This window comes from Nelumbo lutea, chromosome 2 (assembly GCF_056320005.1).
Source record: "Nelumbo lutea isolate HS-2025 chromosome 2, American lotus-T2T, whole genome shotgun sequence".
Classification (NCBI taxonomy): Eukaryota; Viridiplantae; Streptophyta; class Magnoliopsida; order Proteales; family Nelumbonaceae; genus Nelumbo; species Nelumbo lutea.
In genome coordinates, this window is record NC_142685.1 from 17,069,907 (window position 1) to 17,094,268 (window position 24,362).

At 36.7% G+C, this 24,362-nt stretch overlaps 1 protein-coding gene across 8 annotated transcripts; it reads right to left on the bottom strand.

Moving 5' to 3' along the window:
- PHS2 (alpha-glucan phosphorylase 2) lies at positions 1-23,687 on the bottom strand. Of its 8 annotated transcripts, none has more exons than XM_088971337.1 (17): positions 23,002-23,643; positions 21,626-21,860; positions 21,083-21,262; positions 19,994-20,170; positions 19,822-19,907; positions 19,419-19,608; positions 18,282-18,495; positions 17,752-17,844; positions 12,231-12,415; positions 11,966-12,083; positions 9,761-9,889; positions 8,432-8,650; positions 8,129-8,332; positions 7,040-7,198; positions 4,787-5,050; positions 3,742-3,932; positions 1-282 (listed from the first exon to the last, which is right to left on the bottom strand). In XM_088971337.1, exons 4-17 carry the CDS (start codon positions 20,074-20,076, stop codon positions 156-158), a joined length of 2,262 nt encoding a protein of 753 aa, XP_088827463.1. In that variant the 5' UTR covers positions 20,077-20,170; positions 21,083-21,262; positions 21,626-21,860; positions 23,002-23,643; the 3' UTR covers positions 1-155. The 8 variants fall into 8 exon arrangements, with proteins under 8 accessions (XP_088827463.1, XP_088827464.1, XP_088827465.1 ...); XM_088971338.1 differs by having other exon boundaries at positions 23,006-23,366; XM_088971339.1 differs by having other exon boundaries at positions 21,083-21,279; positions 23,002-23,095.
- Positions 23,688-24,362: the final 675 nt, after the last annotated feature.

A 24,362-nucleotide genomic window follows, 5' to 3' on the forward strand; every position in this document is an offset into this window, starting at 1 on the left:
TTTGAGGCAGTTTGAAGTCCAATAAGCATTTTCAACAAAGGACATTTTGTTTATAATATCACAACGTTAATTTTATTTATAACATGGTAGTTAAGGTGCTATTGTACTCTTTTTTTTTTTTTTATTTGGGTACTAAGGTGCTATTGTACTCAGAACTATGGAACAAGGCACGCTTCGATATTCCAGATTTCCTTGGCATACTGCATTATTGTCCTGTCACTGCTAAACTTGCCACTCCCAGCGGTGCTCAATATGGACATTTTGAGCCACCTTTTCCTATTCCTGCAGGCAAATAAACAATTTCAAAGGGTTCAAAAGTCATTCAAATGGATTTCCATCACCAATTCGACTAAGCTTGTTGGAAGATGTGACAACTGGAATAATAAATAACCTGTCTAGAAAATGGTGCTCGAGTTAAAATAGAAATTCAAAATGGTGCTCGAGTTAAAGCACTGGATATCCTGATTTCATCCTCCCAAAACCAAGATACCTGACACTCAAGCTACTACTAGGGTATGGATTTTTATTCGAGTTGAAAGGTCCAGTTAGGACTTCATAAAATTTTCCAAAGGTATTTAGGCCAATATGCATGGAGTAATGGAAAGTGACTTGTTAGTTTTAGCCTGTTTTCACTAGGAATCCCCTTGTAAATATTTATGTCCCCCATTTGGACTTTTGCCTAGATGTTTTTTTGGTAGGCAAATAGGCTAGATAATGGGAATTAGAGTACCCCCATATCCCTAAACCCCCAACCTAGATGAAGGCTGGACTCTATCCCATGTCTCCACTACAACCAACGAGAGACTTTATGATGCAGGAGCTGAAGAGTCGAAATTGGAATTTTATGATATTTCATGTATTTCTGTAATTTTGGACATTAGGGGTATTTTTGTCATTTTTGCACATATTTGTAGGGTTTAAATTGTCTAGTTATATTTTGCTTATGTTTAAAATTTCAGTCATTGCATAAGTAGGATTCAGGTTAGTTTGAGTCCTACTAGGATTGTTGAGTCTAACAGTTTGCCTCCTAAGACTATTATGAGTCTAACAGTTTGACTCCTGAGATTATTATGAGTTTAAAGTCTATAAATATGTATGAACGTTTTATACAAAAGTAATGAATTAAATTGAGTTTTCTTCTGCTTATGCTAGCTATGGTGAGTGATTCCCATGCCCTCGAGGTCTAGGCACCCTGTGAGTGATTCCAGGTATTTTCTCTCTTCGTTCTCTCCCTATTTTCTCTCTTATACCTTTAAGAAGCCATTACAGCCATTGACAGCCAGTCAGCCATAAAAATCTCATAAAAAAGATCATTCAACATTCTCTAAGAACTAGAACTGAGCTGGTCCTACATCAGTTGGTATCAGAGCTAATGGTTTATTCACTATGTTCTCACAAAGTGACTAATTCTATAGGCCTTTGGTTGACTTATTTGAGAAGATGGTGGAAGAAAACAGATTTAATAATGTTGGCTACGGGAGCAAGGTTTTCAAACATGTTAGAAGAGAAAGGGAAATGCCAGATTTCAAAGGAGATGATGACCCACAAGCATTCTTTGATTGGGTTGCTGAACTAGAATAATATTTTGATTGGCATGATATCCTTGACAAACAAAGGATTAGATTTGTGTGCATGAATCTGACGGGTCATGCTAAAGTATGGTGGAGAACTCTTGAGCAATGATTAGAAAATAGAGGTGATGATCCAATTAGTACATGGGTAGAGATGAAGAGGTGTTTGCAAGAAAAGTACATCCCACTAGACTTTCATGATGATCTATATATGGAGTTGACTAATTTCAAGCAAAAGAAGCGGTAGGTTACAACAAAGAACTTGAAGTCAATGGGAAGAAGGTACAAAGTTGAAAAGAAAGTAGATGATTCCTTGCATGTTGATGGCTATCCCAGAGTTGAAGTTGGGGATGAAGCTAAAGAAGAAGAATTTCAAGATATAGAAGTTGTAGATATTAAAAATCAAGAAGGTAATGGCCACGCAAAAATAGAAATTGTTGGAGTTTCCAACACCCATGATCAGCTTGAGGCTACTGATCAAGAAGAAATAGAAGTGGAGCAAGTTAAGGAAATTCATGTGCAAGATACAAATGTGCTGATTGTAGTAGATCCTAGTATGAAGTAAGTGAACTTATGTTGCAAGATCAATTAGAACTAATTCAAGAATTACAACATGACATAGCACAAGTTCTGCCAACATCAACAATGGAAGGAGTCCTAGAGTATGTTGAAGAACCAAGGATAGCAAAACACATAGAGATGGTGATTCCTAAGCTAGAAGTTGAAGGAAAAGTTCCAAATGTTGCAGTTGAGAATTTGGATAAGCGAGGGGAAGATTCATAACAAAAGCTAGTTGATGAATTAAATGTTCAAGAATCTAATGTTATTGATGATTTAACAAATATGGTTATGAAAGGTAGTGTTTCAGAAATACATTTCTTTCCAAGATCCTTTTCTAGTTCTACGTGTGGCCTCTACTCTGGAATCCAAGCATGTAGCTGTGGGAAGTCCTACTCCTTCTGTAATTGGGGCATATCACCTTTTCATCCTCAAGTTCTTCAAAACTTAGAGGACGAGTTTTTTTCAACCGGGGGGAGAATGATGCAGGAGCTGAAGAGTCAAAAATAGAATTTTATAATATTTTAAGTATTTCTGTAATTTTGGACAGTAGGGGTATTTTTGTCATTTTGATTTTTTTGTGGGGTCCAATAATATGGTTTAGATTTTTTAGTTATAATTTGTTTATGTTTAAAATTTCAGAGTTATTACATAAGTAGGATTAGAGTTATTGAGTCTTCTTTGAATTGAAATAGGATATGACAGCTTAGTTTGAGTCCTCAAAGGCAATGAATCATATTGCGTTTTCTTCAGCTTATGCTAGCTATGGTGAGTGATTCTCATGCCCTAGAGTGATTCTAGGCACCCTGTGAGTGATTCCAGGTATTTTCTCTCTTCTTTCTCTCCCTATCTTCTCTCTTATACCTTTAAGAATCCATTACAGCCGTTGACAGCCAGTGAGCCATAAAACTCTGATCAAGAAGACCATTCAACATTCTCCAAGAACTAGAACTGAGCTGGTCCTACATCACTTTACCAGTAAGCTAGCTGGTACCTCTGACTTTTCCAGTTTGTAAATGTAAAATGTGTGATTTTAGCTATTTCTTCATAGATGCATTGCCATTAAGCAGACATATGATGATGGTGCAACATTAGCACTATTTTCCAGCAGGTGGTGTCTCTGTTTCACAACATCCATTTTAAAATAACCTGCAATGTTGGAGGCATGGATACTTTACCAACTCAAGAAAACATCAGCGGGCCACCTAAACTTGCATTTTGGAAAAACCTGAAAACACTATTCTTACCTTTTGATTACTTGGTTATTAATAAATTCAGAACTGAAAATAGATCAACTAATTAACGCTTTAGGGGGGTGTTCAACAACATGGTTGATTTTGTTTTTGAAAACAAAAACAACTGCCATATCAGCAAAACTGTATTGTTTTTGTTGACATGACAGTTGTTTTTGTTTTCAATAACAAAACCAACCATGTTTTCGAACACCCCCTTAATGTCTGATAAGAAAAGGAACATCCATTGCGGTTTCCAATTAAAGAAGATTCAAGTGCATGCACCAAACTGTAAATGCATGATGCCATATGCAATCATTCATGCACCAATGGAACACTGGTAAAATAGAGGAGGAATGCGGGATGTTGTAATTTCTTACTTGTAAGCTTCATCAACTCGTGCTTGAGCATCCATATAACTTGGGAAGTCTTGACCAACCAGAAAATAATCACCACGCCCATAGCCAGAGTTGCCCTCCAAGGATTCAAGGAGTGGATTATAATCATAACTTCCAAATGCACCACTTCTTATAAATTGTTTGGCCTCTTCGAACCGTGGATCTGGTTTGAACTGTAAAAATAGAAGCTATGACTAAACCAGATAAAGGAATATGAGAATGTTCAATAGAATGCAAGGAATGTTAATTTAAGATGTATTACTAAGATGCATGGCATGGTGCTCCCCTCACTACTATTGTGTAGTGAAAGGATCCAAAAGCAAGATATGATATTGTGTTTTCAATTTATACAACCCTAAAGAAATTCTAGTAATGGGTCCAAAATTTTAGTAAACCTGTAACAAACAATGGACATGCAAATTACTTATGCAGTCTTTGATTTGCAGGAGTGGAATAGATTTGAATTCCATTTCTGCCTCAATTCCACAGAAATGAAATCACTAGCCCCTGACAAGATTTCCAACTCCACTAAAACATAAAATTCGTGTACATGCTTCAGCGTTTCTATGAATTCCATGATGCCAAGAAAAGTGCCCAAACAACAGTTTTCAGAGATTTGATGGGGTTTGACATATCCAATTCCACCTCAAGATGTGTGTACCTAACATTTGAACATGGAATTGGGATCAATTCCATTTCCAAATCCACTTCAATTTAAAGAACCAAAAACAGATTTGTGGTATCTGTTCTGCTTGGTTACATTGCACCCAAGTTTGACACCAGAAATCCTATGTTGATTTTACCAAACTTAAGGTTATATTAACAACCCCTCTTGAATCTTGGCAGAAATGAGTCACAAAATCTCTTGAACGTTAACACCAGAAAATTATTGCCCTTGGATGAAGAAAAGTTGTTCCCTCAATTACGAATAGTAAAAATATTTAGGGATGTTCTTTTACTTCCACAAACTAAATGAAGGTAACTATGTAATGTTACCAGACATTTTGGAAAAATTGCAGCACATTACCAGTCCATTTTCTCTCTCCTTGCGTAGCCTTGGAACTTCATTTGCTTTTGCACCAAAAAGGAAGAAATTCTCCTCACCAATCTCCTCCCTGATTTCAACATTAGCCCCATCTAATGTTCCAATTATGATGCAACCATTGAGTGAGAATTTCATGTTGCTTGTACCACTTGCCTCCATGCCCGCTGTACTGATGTGCTGTGACAACTCACTTCCTGGGATGAGCATTTCAGCTACAGATACATTGTAATTTGGAACAAAAACAACCTGAAAACATGTGGGAATTAGAACAAACTTAGCCCAAGGAGATTATCCATCTAATGTAAAGCACAAAGGAAAATAAATGAACAACTGAAGACATCAAATTGGCAAAGATGTGCCATAACATATGGTCCTAGGTGTATGACTTGATCAATCTTTCCATCCATTTACATAATTATGGAATAGCCTCTGACCTCAACAAATAATAGACATCAATACAAGTACAATTACTTGGTTTCCTTACCATTACCAGAGGCATCATTAACTTTTTCTCTGGTGGCTTAACCTATGGAAGAAGAATAATCCCTTTGTATGAAAACCTGATCATGTTGAACAATGTGCGATATTCATATTGCACATGTGGATACTCACAAAAATTCAATACCAGTCTCTTGTTTTCAACTAGAAATATCCTATTTTGGACAGTAGGTACTACATAATGCATATGTGGCATAATTACAGTGTCCAAAAAATTAATGTATAGTTCAGTGCCTACTCTACTCAACAATGCCTAATCTCAATATTTTGTCAACAAGAATGCAAACACAACAAAAAGATCGGTAAATGCACATGGTATGGCGAAACAAATTGGTAAATATGAGCACATATGTGGAATAAAGATTTTGGCGTACTTAATATATATGCCTAGTGGCATTTTTAAAGATCTATAATATTGGTGCATTGTACATTTCTTATGAAAATTCACACATTTCTGTACTAATGAAAAATGCACTTCTATATGATGATGACTCAGTAGCTGAGATGGTCACTCAGCATCCCTCTGAATATGGAGGCATGGGATCAAACCCATGTAACTGCAGGCTCTCTGTGGTAAGGTCAGTGGACCTCACATGCACCCTGGTTTGTCCCCACCTATGTGTAATATGCATGGGATCAAACCCATATGTAATATGTGATACCAAGAAAAAAAATACTGTTCTATATGATTCAAAAATTCAAAACTAAAATGAAGTAATTGCACTTGACATGACATCCAAGGCACTGCTAGTAAGTGGGCAGTGTCATTACCTAGAAAAGATTCACTTCCAGTAAAAAATGAAAACAGGTTCATTTCTTAACATTGAAATCAATTTATTTGAATGGTTTGATAACAACTGGACAGTTGATCAAGGCTGAGTTAACTATAATGTCATAGGAACTCCATATTTCATTGCACACCTGCCCAGTTGGTAAGCCATGTCTTGATCCAGAATGCCCAACTGATGTGCTGCTCGGTCAATTTCTTATATTCCTAGTAACATATATAAAAACGAATCTTCTATTTTGCAAAATCAATAAGCATAGGTGGCTGATTGGTTGATATTTTTGGTGATGGATGACCGACCAATTTAACAGAAAAAGAAACGTATATTGGGTATTTGTGATTTATACTTTTTTCACCCCTAATTAACAGCATAGAAAAATCCCTCTATAGGGGGAAATGATTCATGTAGCCAATCCCATATAGTTGGGATAAGGCATGGATGATGATGATGGTGAAGGGGGGGGGGGGGGGGGAGATGTTTCTATTCTTTGCAATAATAAATCAGTAGCTGCTCGTATTGTGGAAATATCAGTTCCATCATTTTCAAGTGTAGGATGTAGATCACTCCATATAGGAGCAATTGCTTGGTGCAGTGGAAAAATCCTCGTCTGGCAAGGAAGAAAATGTGGGTTAGAGGTGAGAGCAGCCATTTTGTGCTACAAAATACCGAAGTTTAGGTCCATGTCTGGTCTAGCCCTCCCAAGATCCTGGATAAATCAGTACCATCACTGGGTAATGACCTTTTATGTTGATCACTCCATATCTACTCTTAGCATGCAACGTTCTAATACTTGCACTTGTGGCATTGACGTGTAAAAAACTAATTGAATTTCAATATGGTCAATAATATCAGAGAAATAAAACTAATTCTGAGAATATATTCAAATCAAGTTGCACCTTTGCAGTCACAATGTAAGCAGATTGTGCTCCATGAAAGCCAATGCTATTACCTTCAAGTATTTGTTGACGTCCGGGTCATTGTTGACAACAGCCCCCACATCATTCACCAGTTTGACTATTCTCTTAGCATTTGTATATGTCGCAAATGCTTTTCCTCCAAACATGATGGTTCTTGCTGTTGTCTTTTTCCGTTCTTCAGCATTCATCTCCTATGAAACATGTTTAAAGACATGCATTTAAGTTGCAGCCACCAAAACAGTGTAACATGTACCTATCAAATCTCAAGCAGAATCTCTATTGTCTTAAATGCAAATGTAAAATTCATTGGCATGTTTACATAGAATCTCTTTCAATAATTCAATAATGAAAATATTGGTCTTTATCATTGGAAAAACATAGTCAAGGAAAGAAACTTGACAAATTAGCCAATCTTGACATTTCAGAATGAGAATATTAACCTAAAATAAGGCATTTCAAATAACCACTAATTTAACCGGAATACAATTACAAAAAAAAAAAAAGAATGTATCATATGAAGTGAATTTGAATTTCTTTGCATGTCTGAAATAAGTATAGAAGATGAACATACAACTGCATCATAAGGCATACAGTGAAAAATATTATGCATTCGGCAACAGTACACGGATTCTGTAAGAGAAATCCAGAAACAGACCCATTGACCAGGGTAAATCTATCCACAAAATGTTTTCGTAATACCATCTATAAAGATGTATTGTAAAACCTACTCAGGAGATGTGTTAGGCTGGACCCAATCTAATCAGATGACATAACAGTCAAATCATTTATATATATATTTATTTATTTATTTATAATCTAAAAAACAGTTCTGTTTTTTCTGATGGTTCAATGAGCCAGTGAACCATCAAAAGAATACTCCATCAGATTATTTAGGGTTAGGAACAATCAGGTTGATTTTTTTTTTTTTTGAAGCAAAGGTAACTTTTTATTGAAGAAGAAACAAACAGAAGATATTCTAAATGGGAATGACATTGGATCCATTAGAAGATACATGCCTTGGATGTGTTTGTTGAGTCTTGGAATTTCATTCATTCATTGTTAATACTACCTAAGCAACATGATAAAAAAATTGCATTTAAATAGTTGGGACTATTGTATACCTTTAGCTTCTTGTATCTATATACTGCACCCAGAATGTTCAGCAGCTGTCTCTTATATTCATGGATGCGCTTAACTTGTATATCAAAGAGGCTATTGGGGTCAATAGATACACCTGTTACTTGCAATACATATTGAGCCAAAAGACGCTTGTTAGCCATTTTGGCAGATGCCCATTCAACATGCAATTCTTCATTGTCTGCAAACTGTCGCATAGAGGTCAGTGGTTTCATGATATACAATGAACAAATGTTGAGAAATGAGGAAAAAAACAAATATGCTTTGTTAATCTTTTAAATAAATACTTGACGAAGATTGGAAAGGAGGTCAAGGTCAGTAATCCATCGATCAGTCTTTAACCATTTGGTGATTATACTACTAAGTTCAGGGCTGCAAAAACGGAGCCATCGGCGAGGAGTGATCCCATTGGTTTTATTCTGGAATTTCATGGGCCATATAGAAACATAATCTGCAAACAACTCTGCCTTTAAGATATCACTGTGTAACTGAGCCACACCATTTACCTACATAAAGACGGGCATAGACAAATTATTGTCAAATTCAGACTCAAGTCAACAGCTAATATGGCAATAAAATAGAATGAAGTACAAAATATGAAAAAATAACAAATAAAATAGATGTGATCTTTTTTTGTAATCGACAACAAATAAAATAGATGTGATGAAGTTCAGGAAAAGATATGGTTAGACATAACCATATTACAAATTCTTGTCAATTTCAGTTCAGACTAAGTCAGGAGCCAATATGACAATAAAATAAAGTGAAGAATAAATTTTGAGAAAAAACAAATTAAGTAAATGTGGTTTTTTTTCTGTAATCAATAACAAATAAAATATATGTACAAAATGAGTACTTACTACTAGGTTTCTTTTCTAATGACCAACCTTTTTTCTGCCACGTGGATAGATGATATAGCCAATCCACATCATCTATTAGATAGGAGACCTTTGCATTAGCCATACCATATTTCTCCCCAAATCAACACCAGCTCCATCTTATTTATTATTGGAACTTTCCCAGAACGATATTATTAGCCATCCAAGTTTCAACTTCTACTTCTAAAAAAAGGCAGGAAAAGGCTGTATACTTGTGCATGAGAACTTTGGCCTCTTTCCCTTTTTTGTGAACTAATACGATATGTATGCACCACTTAACAAAAAGCAGAAAATAGTTTAAAAATGTGCTATTTACAAGGGCTTCTGAGATGATACTTTCCGCAAGGGAAAAGGCTGGGCCCTTTTGGGCCCCGTCATGTTGTCTCGTGGAAGAACCCTGGATCATTTAAGTCTCTTCTCTAGATGCTCAGCTGACAAACCCATGTCAAACATACAAATAAGCATACAAAGCTTGTGCTGCCATAGCAATGCGGCTTATGTTGTTGCTTGTTGAGCATACGTATTACAAATCAACCTTCTCCATGTAATTAGACGGTAATGTGGAACTGAGCGCTATATGTTAATTAAGGTTATTGGTTGATTGAGAAAGAAATGCTGTTATCTTTGCACAGTGGACCTTTTTGTTTGAATCTTTTTGAAATGCAGAGCATCAACAAAATCGAGAGAAAGAGGAAGGTCAATTACACTAATTGAAATGATAATAAATGATTGTCTTACCGTATGTGAAGATACCACACACAAATTTGCCATCCGCACAACTGGCTTTTGGGGATTATTATCCAAGATGCACATATTAGGGAGCTTACTCTCAAGGTCCATTCGGGTGGAGCGTATCATGGCAATAAACTGCAAGAATATTCAAAAGATAAGGAATACAAAAAATCCCAAGATCACAATATCCAAGCATATGCGACTGAAGTATCCTCAACTACAGTACCATATGGTATGCTGTCAAATCAAACTACTAAGTCCTGACTAAATTTCATTTGTAGTATGGTTTTGAAGTCTTCTATGTCTCATATGGGTTTGTCAGAAATTGGACTGAAGATGCAAAAAAAATCATCAACGAAGCAATAAATGATCAAGATTTTGGTCAAGGACTCAAAAGGATGTTTTCCCAAGCAAATTATTTATTTGGGTCTTGGAAAGCGATGTGAAATGAAATGATTTTGGTCAACACCATCTAAAATGAATCCGCTCAGTTTTTTCATTTTTGGAAATGGTAACTTCATTCATAAATAACAATTAAAATACATCTGTCACACACCCAGCAATGAATCCACTCCCAGTTGTTAATATAAAAACAGAACAAAAAACATATTGAAGTGTCAAGAATTGAACCCGTTTCAGGTTGCAGCTGTGTGGGTTCAAATGCTATGACAAACCAGAATGATAAAACTGCACATAGTGCTGAACAGGCTATAGGGCTGCAAATGGATTGGATTGAATTCAGATAGGGGTATATCTGAATCCAATTTGATAAGAATTTGAGAGATCCAAATTTGATTCAATATCCAAATGATATGTAAAACATGGATTTGAATTCGATTCATTTATTCAATTTGATTGGAATGTCAATGAATTTATACAAAATTAGCATAAATATAAAACAAGAAATATATACTATAAATAGAAAAGTTAGGTTTGTCGAAATCCCAAATCCCATTTAATCCTAAAGAATTTTAATACTGCAAAAAGGTGATTGTATACGTAAATATAAAATTGGATTGGATCCTAGCGAACTGAATCAAGCACCACCCAAATTTGATCTGATTAATAAATAGATCATATTTTCAGATCCAATTTGGTCCATATATGACCAAAAAAAATCCAAATCTGACTTAGACAAATTTGGATTTGAATTTGAATCAGATTAAATCCGACCCATTTGCATCCCTAGCAGACTGTAAGTCACTAGATTTTCTCTTGTTTTTGTTCTTTTTATCCATATTTTTAAGGTAATTGAAGTTTGACATTCCACAAATATATTTCTTTGAAATAAGAGAGAATGTGGTTCTTAGAAATTGAGCTAAATGACAATATAACATGGTAAATCTAATATTAACGGTGGCGTTAGTTTCTCAAATAAAAGTCTGAGATTGAACAGGGCACAAGTCCTTGTGCAAGGGAGGAAGGAACTTTTCCCTTCTTAGACCTGTATGAAAAGAAAATAGGTTCTCCTTTAATAGCCTTTTCCCTCAATTATTGTCTTGTTGGCTACAACATTCATTTATCTGTTTTGATTGGATTAAAATTTTGCAAATATTATACGTCAGATAGGGCATTTATTCATGGTGACTATTGCTCATATTAAAGCTCATGTATGAGTTTTTCTTCCAATTAACTGGGAATAATATCATTTTTTATGAATCCTTTGGTTCATTTTCTGGTGATGGTTTTTAGAAGTATTCTATTAAATTTTAATTTTACTCAAGTCAAATTAACTGATTTTTACAAGTGATAGAGAAAATTCTCATTACTTGAAATTTGAAAACAGAGAAGAGGGAAAGGTTCCTTCATATAAGATGCAGCTACATAGGATTTCAAAGAGCAGCTAGAAACAATATTTGCAGTAGATTTTACACTTGGCTTGTAGTGTTTTATTTTCAATACATATGGATGTTGTAAGACCACTGTAAGTAGTCTTTTTTAGTTATATTTGAATGGCCTTTTGGACTTTAGTTCATCTGATACGAGAATTATTAGCAGAATTTAGATCATCACCCTCCATTTTCCAATAGATTTTTTTTTTCATTGGTCTCTCTCTAAGAAGCCTATGTTCCAATTAATGATCAAGAAAACCTTATCAACTTCTAGCTTGATAGTGATCCGACTGGACCTTTATTTTTTTGTATCACATTATACACAACATACACAAGACTGGATACATGGAAGAAATAAGAAACTGTTAAAAAGGCTTACCCTCTTATCAATTTCTTCTATTATCTCCATGTGACGTGGTAGAAGCTTCTGCATTACAGATTGTGACCATTTCTCCAGTGCTTCTGGGAGGACTGTGTGATTAGTATAAGCAATGGTTCTGATTCATAAAAATACTTTGTTAGTCTATGAGCAAATAATAACCATTACATCAGATGTTCCCAAAAACAACCCAAGATGAAATAGCAATAGGAGGACTTAGTAACTTAGATACTTGGAAAAAGGACATTAGCACCAACTAATGCACCTTTTTGTGATAGCCCAAGCTTCATCCCAGCCAAGTCCTTCATTATCCATTAGTATTCTCATCAATTCTGGAATTGCAAGAGTAGGATGCGTATCATTTAGTTGTACTGCAACCTTGTTAGGGAATTCAGACCACTCCCATGCTCTCTTTCCCTCCCTTCTCTCCTTAAATCTGAAAATGATGTCCTGTCGATGGTTGTATGTTAGGAATCAACTAGCACCACAGTGTACATAAATTTATGGCTAAACATATATATGCAGCATGAAACTCATGAACTACAAAATCAATCTCTATTGATGCTAAAATAAACAAGGGTTGTGCCTTTCTACTGAAGTTATCAACTTGTTAGAGCTAGCCGAATAAGGGTAGATTAGTCATTTTATTCATTTGTGCTTATGTGGCAGTTCTAATAGAGACTTCCTGTCCCATACTTAGGTGGGGGCAGTTTAGTCATTGTACAATTAATTAGAGACTAATCTACGTTATGGTCGACTGATAGGGTTTATTTATCAGATTTGACTGTTCTTCTTTCTTCTTCTTCTTTCTCCCTTTCTCTCTACTGGTGAACTGCTTAAACACAGCCGTTAAAACATGGTATCAGAGCCATAAACAAAGGAGAAGAAGGCTGTGACTTCAAGGTTTCCATCCTGCGACTTCAAGTTCTCTCTCCTCCTTTTCTCTTCTTCTCTGGGCTGCGAATCTGAGGTACACAGTCTGATAGCTGTGGCATCTGTTATTTATTATTTTAGGACTGCCGCAATCACTATTACAAGTATTAGGAAGGTGCGGAAGCCCTAGGATATCAGCCTAATACTGCTGTCACCATTTGTGACAGCCCTAGTCGTGTGGTGGTGTTTACCCTCTACTGAACAATTTCAAGAGGGTTTGTGTGTGGTTGCTTGAGTTGTTGCATTGCTGTCGTGGTGACTAATATTTCTGGGTTGTTAGTAGTGGTGTGAACATAAATTTTTTTTTGTGTGTGGTTGCTTGAGTATTGTGTTGTTGTAATGGTGACTAATATTTCTGGGGTGTCAGTAGTGGTGTGAACAGGAAAAAAAAATTGTGTTGAAAGAAGTGGCCGAATACCTCAGCCTAGTAGCTTTCATCAATGCTCTAATCTGGATGGTAGCCAAATCTGGTTAAAACATCCAGTTCTTAACCTGAATGTTAGTCTACATCAAGTTGTTGATTGTGACTAGTTGTGAGATTGTTATCAGTGTGCTGTCGTGTTGCCTTGACAGCAGTATTTGGTAGACTGAGGGTTCAGCATTAGAGATAACAGTGGGGGACATAATGGCAGCAACAGGAGATGGTTCTAGTGATCAGAAACTGAGTGTGATGATCCCCTCTGACTATCTAGGTGTGCAGACTGGGAACAAGAAGTTGCCTAAATCATGACATGGTTATGGAACAATATGGAACCCAAAATAAGTGCCAATTTTATGTTCTTAGATACAACTAAGGACATATAGGAACATGCCAAGAAGTTTTAATCTAAGCAAGATAACAAGGGTATATCAGCTCTATCAGGAGTATTTCGAACTACAGCAAGGGAATAAAACCCTAGAAGAGTATTATGTTAGTATGAAGAACCTCAAAAATGAACTCAATGTCTATCATCCCCCCACTCCAAATGTTAAGGTTCAGCACCAACAGAAGGAGCAACTAGATGTCACTAGGTTCTTAGTGGGGTTGAAATCAAAGTATGAACCAGTTAGGGCCCAAATATTGAGTGGCTCTACTCTTCCTACACTTGAGGAAGTTTTTGCACGGCTTCGCAGGATTTCTTTGGGATCTACAGAGAATCCCACACCATCTGACAGATCAGCATTTGTGATAGCTAGAGGAGGCGAACGTGGTACTAGAGGAGGAGGACATGCTTCCCGAGGAGGTCATGGTGGTTCCATATTTGGTCGTGGTGGTGGTTGTGACTTAGGGGGAGGCCAGGGTAAAGGAAAAAGTAACTCTACTAGGAAGCATACCCACTATGGCAGGGATGAACATTCAATGAATTTCTATTATGATCTCCATGGCCCACCTTCTACATGGGCTAATCATGCAATGGCTGGTGGGGTTGATGTCAGTGATAACCAACAGTCAGATCTCATACCTTCCACATCTACATCTATTTCCGGGAAGGAGATGATGAGTGTACTGGTACCACGCAACGAGTATGAGAGGTTCCTCCGCTACTTCACAACATACTACAGCCACCCTTGCACACTCAGGTATAGCTTGTCTAGCATCCAAACCCTCTCCCTGGATTATTGGCTTTAGAGCCTCTGATCACATGACCGGGACTCCAGGTGTGCTCTTCTCTCTCTGAAACTTCCACATCTCAAACTGTTACCCTTGCCAATAGTTCATCTCTCCCATTTGTGGTATTGGTAAAATTGACACGGCTTCTCTTTCTTTATCATTTGTTCTATATGTACCTGAATTTCCATTCATTCTTATGTTAGTCTGTAAATTAACTAAGACCCTTAATTACTCTATTACATTTTTCCCTTCTTTCTGTGTTTTTTAGGATCTCAAGACGGGGAAGAAGATTGGTTGGGGGGGCATGAAGCCGATGGATTGTATTACCTTGACGGTGGTGGATCGTCAGTTGCACTTCAGACCTCACTCACTCCTCTACAATGGCATTGTCGGCTGGAGCATCTATCTCTCAAGGCACTCAAGATATTGGTTCCGTCTTTGAGTCATTTGTTGTCTTTACAGTGTGAGTCATGTCAATATGGGAAACACCGTTGGGTTCCCTTCAGTCCTAGAGTTGATAGTCGTATGTTTAATCATTTTGCTTTGGTTCATTTAGATGTTTGGGGTCCGATTAAAATAGAGTCTTATAATGGTTACAAGTATTTTGTCACTTTTATTGATGATTGCTCAAGGATGACATGGATTTATTTAATGAAAGAAATTAGTAAATTATTTTCCATTTTTCAAAAATTCCACGCTGAATTACATACACAATTTGGTGTTCCAATCAAAGTTCTTCGTTCAAATAACGATCATGAATACTTTCTTACTTCCTTTCAACATTGGCATCATTCATCAAACTTCATGTGCATCCACTCCTCAACAAAATGGGGTGGCTAAACGGAAGAACCGTCATCTCCTTGAAACTGCTCGATCTATTCTTCATCATATGAGTGTTCCTAAACAATTTTGGAGTGATGCTATGCTTACTACTTGTTTCCTTATTGATCGGATGCTCTCCTTCATCCTTCATGGTCGGTCTCCCTTTTCTATTTTGTTCTCCACCTTGTCTCCCTTTCCATTAACACCATGGGTCTTTGGTTGTGTGTGTTTTGTTCAAAATTTGAGTCCTGGGATAGACAAGCTGGATGCACACTCTATTAAATGTCTTTCTTGGCTACTCTTGGACCCAGAAAGGGTATGTGTTACAATCCCATTACTTGGAAGTTCTATGTCTATCCTGATGTCACCTTTTTTGAGTCTATCCCCTTCTTCTCGAGACCTAAAGTATCGGTATCTCCACTTTTGCTTCATCTTCCTCTTCCAGCCCGTGATCCCGTTCCGATTGTTCCAATTGGGGTTGACCTTTCACCTCTTCCAATGCAAATTCCTATTGAACAACCATCGATCTGGCACGTCTGTACTCATCGACATACACAGGCTCCTCCTCTAGCTTCTACCTTGTCTGCGGATTCTGTTGTTGCTCCTTCCCCAAAACCTTCCGGACTTGATCTTCTCATTGCTTTACGAAAAGATGAATGTAGTTGTACCCTCCATCCCATTTCCAATTTTGTTTATGTTTTTCGCCTTTCCGCTTCACATCGCCAGTTTGTTTCACTGTTGTCATCTATTTCTATACCTAAGAATGTCCAGGAGGCTCTTACCTCACCTGTGTGGCGACAGGCAATGAAGGAGGAACTCTTTGCCCTTCAGCATACTCAAACATACTACTCTTCCTCCCAGTAAACATGTGGGTTGTAAATGGGTGTATACTGTTAAATACTTGCCAGATGATTTGAAGGCCAAACTTGTTTCTAAAAGTCACTCATAGTTGTATGGGGTGGACTATATGGAGACCTTCTCTCTAGTGGCTAAGATTGGCTCCGTTCGTGTCTTAATTTTCCTGGCAATTATGTATGATTGGCCCTTGTTTCAACTTGACATTAAAAATGCCTTCCTTCATGGTGACCTTATGGAGGAGGCATGTAAGAAGCAACCACATGGGTTTGTTGCTCAGGGGGAGGATGGTAAGGTGTGCAAACTGAAAAAGGCAATTTATGGGTTGAAACAATCGCCTCGTGCTTGGTTTGGGAAATTTAGTGAAGTGGTGAAGAATTTTGGAATGAAACAATGTCAGGTTGAACACTCAGTGTTCAGCTATGATTCAGAAGCCGGAAATATTTTATTAGTGGTCTATGTGGATGATATTGTCATAACTGACAATGACAAATTGGGGATTGATAAACTAAAGGTCTTTCTGTAAAACCATTTTCAAACAAAAGACCTTGGGAAGTTGAAATATTTCTTGGGTATAGAAGTTGCTAGATCAAAACAAGGTATAAACCTGTGCCAAAGAAAATATGTTCTTGATCTATTGGATGAAACAGGATTGTTAGGTGCAAAACCGACTGCAACTCTCATGGAACCAAATGCTAAGTTGAGCAGTGATATAGGGGAAGGTACCATACATCTCCTTTGTAGTTAATGTGGTGAGCCAATTTATGCAGAATCCTCAGATACCTCACTAGGATGCAGTTCTTAGAATTGTAAGGTACCTAAAAGAAGCTCCACACCATGGGTTATTGTACAAGCCAGGAGGAAGACTTGAGGTAATTGGGTATACAAATGCAGATTGGGCAGACTCAGTGTCAGATAGAAGATCTACTACAGGTTACTGCACATTTCTTGGAGGAAATCTTGTGACATGGAAGAGTAAGAAGCAGACCATTGTGGCAAGGAGCGGTGCTGAAGCCGAATAAAGAGCCATGGCACACACTACATGTGAATTAGTATGGCCGAGGAATCTCCTACAAGAAATTGGATTCTCCATGGACAAACCTATGAAATTGTACTGTGACAATCAAGCTAGATTCCACATCTCATTTAAGCCTGTTTGTCATGAGAGAACAAAGCACATAGAGATTGATTGCCACTTTGTGAGGGAGAAGGTCCTTACTGGAGAGATAAGCACAAAACATGTGGGCTCAAGTGATCAATGGGTAGATTTGTTTACAAAAGGCTTAAGCTCAGGGAGAGTGAACTATATATGTAACAAGCTGGGATTATATGACATATATTCCCCAGTTTGAGGGGGAGTGTTAGAACTAGCTGAATAAGGGTAGATTAGTCATTTTATTTAGTTAAGTTATGTGCTTATGTGGCAATTCTAATAGAGACTTCCTGTCCCATACTTAAGTGGGGGTAGTTTAGTCATTGTATAATTAATTAGAGACTAATCTACATTATGGTTGACCGATTGGTTTGAACTGCTTAAACACAGCTGTTAAAACACAACTAATGCAAGAAAATTGAATAGTCACACCTGAAGTGAGGCACTGCAAAGGAAATATTGTTGCTTCAATCGTAAAAGCTTTCCATTTTCCGTAGTATCTCCAGGATATAGAACTGCACAAATCTGTAGTGGCAGAATGTGATACAACTTCATCAGGCAATCAAACGGTATAGACATGGGAATGGACACCCATAACCAATGCCAAAAAACATATCGTGAAATTAATAATTGACAAGTTGCAATATAGGTTACACAATAGTTTGTGGAAGAGAAGCAACAAATTGCAAGTAAGAGAAAGGAGCTTAGGCTCAGTTTGCAAGGAGTACAAATACAAATATGTACAGTACAAATGCATACAAAATAAAAAGTTTTTGCACTCTACAAATTTGTATATGTACTCCTTCCAAATGGAGCCTTAGTTATACTAGTTAAGAGCTAACATATATGTATGCATAAAAAAATACAAGCTAACTTTGCTATGATACCCAAGGATTTAAATAACGATACGATATCGGTATTGGCCAGAGGGAATACGAGATACGCTACAACTAAACCCATACCTCCTGAGTCATGCATATCAGAACGGTGCGCATTCGTATCGACCCGTATTGCGTTGTATTGGCCGCGGACCGATACACGCCAATACAAAGACGTGTTCGCACTTTGCGGTTTGCACTCGACACTCCTAGGTTCGTGTCCATATTAAAAAATGGAGCTCGTGTGATTTGAACCCAGGTCACCAAATGTCTAAAGACTCTAAACCTTAAGCGCAACCTTAAACCACAATAAGCCAACTTTCAACTCTCGATAATAAGTGAAATGAAATACCTTTTACTTAAATTTCACATGCAATCTAAATAATATTCAGAATTAGTATTTTGTAAACTAAAAAAATTAATATTCAGAATTAGTATTTTGTAAACTAATGGAATAAATAATTTCTCAAGTCCACATTTATATCAAAAAGTGGTTTTTAATTTCAAAAAATTTATACAAATAAAAATATTAATAATAGAATAATTATTTTAATACTTAAATTTTATAAATTTGAGCATGATATGTATCTTAACATTTTTATAAATTAGTAATTAATATTTTAATTTGCATTAAGTAACAACATATTTATTTTTTACAAAAATAAAAATATTGTTTATAAAATACTTGGGAATATAATATTAATTGAATTTGTCAAATAAAATAATATACATTTATATCAAAAGATGATTTTTTATCTCATAAAATTTATGGAAATAAAAATATTAATAATGGAATAATTATTTAGTAGTTAAAATTTATGAATTTGCATATGATATGTATCTTAGAAATTTTATTCTGTTTGATATGTTTCAAGTTAATATTATATATTTTTATAAAATTTTAATTGATATTTTAATTGCATTTTATAATAACATGTTTATTGTTTACAAAAATAGAAATATTGTAAAATAAATATTTGAGAATTAATTCTTAGTTGACTTTTTGGCTAATATTAAAAATTAAAAATAGAAAAATAGAAAATAATCAATATAATAATTCACATATAATCATTTTTCTGTGTATCCATATTTTTCGTTCATATCCATGCGTTTCCAAAGCATATCCATATCCGTATCTAAGTGGTCCAATACGATACCCGATACCGATACGTTAATCATTGATTATATCAAAGGCCTAGCTTTTTGGAAAATGATATTAACCTGCTGAGCTCTAGAATGAAACTGTGCAGCAGACTCATACTGTCCATCATTAAAATGAAATAAGTTAAAATCTTCTGCTCCAGCTTTTGCATCCCAAAGACGAAGACTAATAGTGTTCTTGGTCTTGTATCCAGGAATGGGCACATCATAGGCCAATGCTTGGATAATTTCTCCTTCAACCCACTTTCGACTGTCAAGCAATTAAAATGAAAGGCATCAAGAAAGAATATAAGGATGTTAACACCTCTTAAACTAAAGGTTGGGAAGGAAGCAAAGTGCAATATGAGTATAAGAAAAGAAACAAATCCAACATTCTTTTGTTGCTTCAGTATAAAACAATTAAAGTTCCCATAACAGAGGATGTGAAGATCTGTTTGACAGATAAACAAGTCATAATACTTACGATCCACTAGGAGAGACCTCAACATGACCAAAAAATCTAATAGGAAACATGACATCATGCCGGACAATTTCCCAGGGACTGAACTTCTGCAGAAAGCCCATCAGAAATTACCAGGGAAGTTATAAATGAAGAAAAACCAATTGATTGCTGAGGATTCTAATTCAAATCAAACCTCAAGCCAATCTTCAGCAGTTTCTTCTTGACCCTCCTTTGTAATTCTCTGCTTGAACAGTCCATATCTGTACCGTAAACCATAACCCCAAGCAGGCAAGTTCAAAGTTGCCATCGAGTCCAAAAAGCATGATGCAAGCCTTCCCAGACCACCATTCCCAAGGGCTGCATCTTTCTCCTACAAAGATGAACCTCATATTAACTGTCATCATTCTGAACCTTGGATTGATCATAAACACATCCTACAATCTGTCTATACATAAATTGCATTGGTGAATGCAGAATGGAACCAATATTGGGAAAAGAACTGTGTCATGGCAATGCAGCTTGTGGTTTTACTAAGGAATTAATCACAATAAGTAAACAATAGATCATGAATAATTATGATACATGCCAATGCCCTCTTGCTCCACTGGCACATAGCATCCCCTCATGGGAGGTCATATGTTCCAATCCTGTGGGGAATTCCTAGTAGGTAGAGCAGTTGCTAGTTTTGTGGACACCTCAAATTGGGGAAAAAAACAGAAAGAAAACTACAATAACCATAAAATGATTCATCAAAAACCCCAGGTTCTAAATATCGACACGGGCCGATATGCCCCTGTGTCGGTACATTTTTTTTTACGTTTTATTTATTTTTTTTGAAACCGGTTCAGAGGGGTCGGTTTAAGGCCTGGCTACCCTCTGAACCGGTGGCTGACCCGATACAACCCCTAGAGGAACGTATCAGTAAGCCATCGGCACGATACATATCGGCCAATACGGGCTGATACGTATCGATACTTTGAACCTTGCAAAAAACTAGACAGGTAGAATTTTCACAAAAAGGAGGAAGGCACCCAAGGAGTTGAAAATATATTGGTGCCTGGTGCCTATTAGGATTCTCCATAACTTGACGAGAAGAGTTTCACGGCATTGATTTGAACTGAATTGGACCAGAAATGGAGACCTGACCTTATGAATCAGTAATTATACCATATTTAGGAGGTAAGAAGGCATATTTAACAGAATGGAAGACAAATATGAAAAAACAGATAAAGGATTTTGACAATATGAATACATAATAAAAGAGTTATAGAAGGCTAGATACCTGTTCAGCTATGTCCTCCATCTCATGACCCAACTTAACCAAGGCCTCAGCATATGCGTTTTGGATGTTCAAGTTTCCAATTGCATTGGTCAAAGCTCGTCCTTGAAGATATTCCATCGACAGGTAGTAAGTTTGCTTTGGATCAACTTTATGAAAATGTAAGTAAGTCTCGTTCCATTGCTGCAGAAGTTGAATAACTGAGAGACTGAATTCCCATTAGAAAACCTCAAGCAAATTAAACAAGATATTGGAAGATATTCAGTAAAAGTCAAGCTTCTATTGATGAGGTGCTGAATAACAAAATGCCCACCCTTTCTCCAGTCTAGGCATCTCTAGTATACATAACTATGGAGCAAATAAAAAGTTGACATGAGATTGTTAGTTGTCTACTAACACTTCGGGCATTATGCTCGAGATCCTGCTTTAGATTCTGAGATATTTCTTGATGCTTAGAATGCAAAACCTGCTATATATGATTCTAATACTAGATTGCAAGAAATTAGCAGTCAATCAATTAATCTGTCTGGCTTCTAGCAGTCTTACCTGTATCAGGCGATCTCGGACGCTCTCTGCTGTTGCATAGTAGGCTTGCTCTCTGTCAAACTTGAAAGGAGAAAAGTGAGGACTATAACATGCATGATAACTAATATTAGACGCAATCTTTGATGATTCTTCTGCCAAGGGATGTGCCTCCGCAGGAACTTTTGCAGTTCCAGGAACAGAACCTTCGGTTTTTGTTGTGGTTGCCATGCCAACTCAGGAAACTGCTTTTCCGAAACTGCTCACAGAGAAAAGAAAAAAAAAGCAAATAAACAAAACTGCCGTTAGTTGACTACCATGTGAATTAAAACTACCCTCATAAAAGCAACATATAAACTTTAGAAATTTTAAACGAAATAACTAAAAATATCCTCTTTTTACATCTCAAGAGCTTACACGAATTAAGAAGATGCGGATAAAGGTTTCAACAAAACGAACTTTTTGAATCTGAAAACGAAGCTGCAATGACTTAAGCGAATTTGAATTCAAGAATGGAAACCATTTTATAGATGGGAGAAACGTAAGTAACTCAGAAAATCACCTTTGGGGAGAATTTGAATTCAGGAAGGGAAACGAAGCTGTAATGACTTAAACGAATTTGAATTCAAGAATGAAAACAATTTTATAGATAGGAGGATGGTAATTAACTCAGAAAATCACCTTAATCACCTTTAGGGGGGATTTGAATTCAAGAATGAAGACGAAACTGCAACAGCTTAAACAGTTTGAACTCAATAATGAAAGCCATTTTATAGATAGGAGAATGCTGATTAACTCAAAAAATCACCCCTTTAGGGGGGGAATTGAATTCAAGAATGAAAAAGAAGCTGTAACGGCTTAAACGAATTTGAATCCAGGAATGAAAGCCATTTTATAGATAGGAGAACGGTCATTAATTCAGAAAATCACCTTTAGGGGAGTATTATCTTAATTACCAAAAAGTTAATTAACAGCAAGTTGACAGCTGGTCAACTGATTAAAATAGCAAAAACATGAGAAAATAAAAGGAAGAAAGGAACTAGACGAGAGAGAGAGAGAGAGAGAACTCATTGATTTTTTTTTTTTTTTAGTTTTCTATAGAAACGACTACATAGATAACTAAGGTGAATTTTAATTGCAGTTGAAACGGGAAAAATCAGATAAGTATCTCAAAAGACAGATCCTGTCCGAATAGGAATCCAGAAACCGCTACTTCAAGCAAAAATCCGTAAGAATAAGAGTTGACTCAAAATGTTCATCTCCAACGAAGAAAAATCGTTAATTTCCATTAACAAATTAAATAGTCAGATAATCGGAAGCCCATCAAGTTCGATTGAGTATCAGAAATGTAAAACAAGGAAAGGAAATGAATCAAGAAAATCAGTCATACTAAGACTTACCCACCAAGTTGTTCAAGCACAGTTCATGGAGCAGAGTACTCTTCTCCTCCTCCTCCTCCTTCTTCTTCTTCTTCTTCTTCTTCTTTTGATAAGTAAGAGTACTCTTCTTCGGAGCGAGTATTTATTACTTGATCGAAAAAGAGAAGCTCGACACCTGGAAAATCATCTCACGATACGAAACAGATACCATACACGTGAATGCAACTCTATCTAGAAAAAAACATACATCCGTCCTCTGCTTAGCCGACGATTTGTATGAAAAGTAGAAGCGCCGTTTCAACTCTTACACCCGAGCGATTAACTTTGGTTTAAATAAAAATAAATAAATAAACGGACGGACGGACGAGAAGGAGAGGTTAATGGGCAACTAGAAAAGACAATTTAGAGAAGATATTTCCAGACATTCCAAAGTTTTCAATCAAGGAAGAGCCGAGGTGGAGATTAGTGTCTTTGTTTGGTTCTATTATTCTAAAAGGAAATGGAGACAAAATACAGAGAAAAAATATCAGAGCTTTAAGAGGAAGTGAGGAGTGAAGACGACGCAAACGATGGTAATCTTGTATATTAAGATGAGCGCTGGAGATGAGAATGGAGAGGGGAGCGGGGAGAGGGGAGCGGGGAGCGGGGAGCGGGGAATCGTCCAGACGAGACGAGCTAAGAGCGGGTCTCTGAACTCTGATATCTCCTGGAGAAGGACACGTGTGAGGCTTTGAACGAGTGAGGAGTACGATGAGCCGATAGCCAAGGATACTAAAACTCGGGCCGCTCGCGACTGAAGCCGGAAGGATGTCTGAGTCAGGTGACACGTATGATAAACCGGAAAAGGAAAAGGCGCGAACCGCCGATTGACGGATTGGGAGATGCGAGCGTAAATGCGAACTGCTGAGATACGTGGCGACTTTCGCTAACAAGCCTTGAGGCACGAGGCCATATTTTTGAGGCGAGGCTTACGAAGCCTCGGAAATAATGATTCACCTTTTTAAAATTAAAGCTTAACAGTTAACATGGTGGATAGGTTAATTTGGTCATTATAAATCAAATAATACCAAAAGACAACGTGAGTAATTTGTTTAATGGTCCCTTTGCTTGGCGTCTTGAGCGGAATCCGAATCATAATATCTAGAATCGGATTTCATTTGTTTCTAAGGTCCGTTTGGTTTAATTAATACTCAGAATCGGATTTTACAAGAAAAAGAAGAAGAAGAAAAGGGAGAGATAATAAGGTAAAAAAGACAAAATGATAGGGAAGAAAGTAGGGGTGAGCATTCGGTTTATTTGATTAAAAATTAAATTGAATAAATCAAATTAAAAAACGAAAACTGAATCGAAACCTAATTATAGAAAAACTGAAATAATTAAAA

Bases quoted from the DNA above. Each gene is read 5' to 3' on its own strand.
- PHS2 (XM_088971335.1), bottom strand. From the start codon at position 21,832: ATGGCAACCACAACAAAAACCGAAGGTTCTGTTCCTGGAACTGCAAAA. The intron at 8,651-9,760 runs GTAAGACAATCA...GTCTTTATGTAG, and splicing joins GTGTGGTATCTTCACATACG to GTAAATGGTGTGGCTCAGTT. The intron at 5,051-7,039 runs GTAATAGCATTG...ACATGTTTTCAG, and splicing joins ACGTCAACAAATACTTGAAG to GTTGTTTTTGTTCCAAATTA.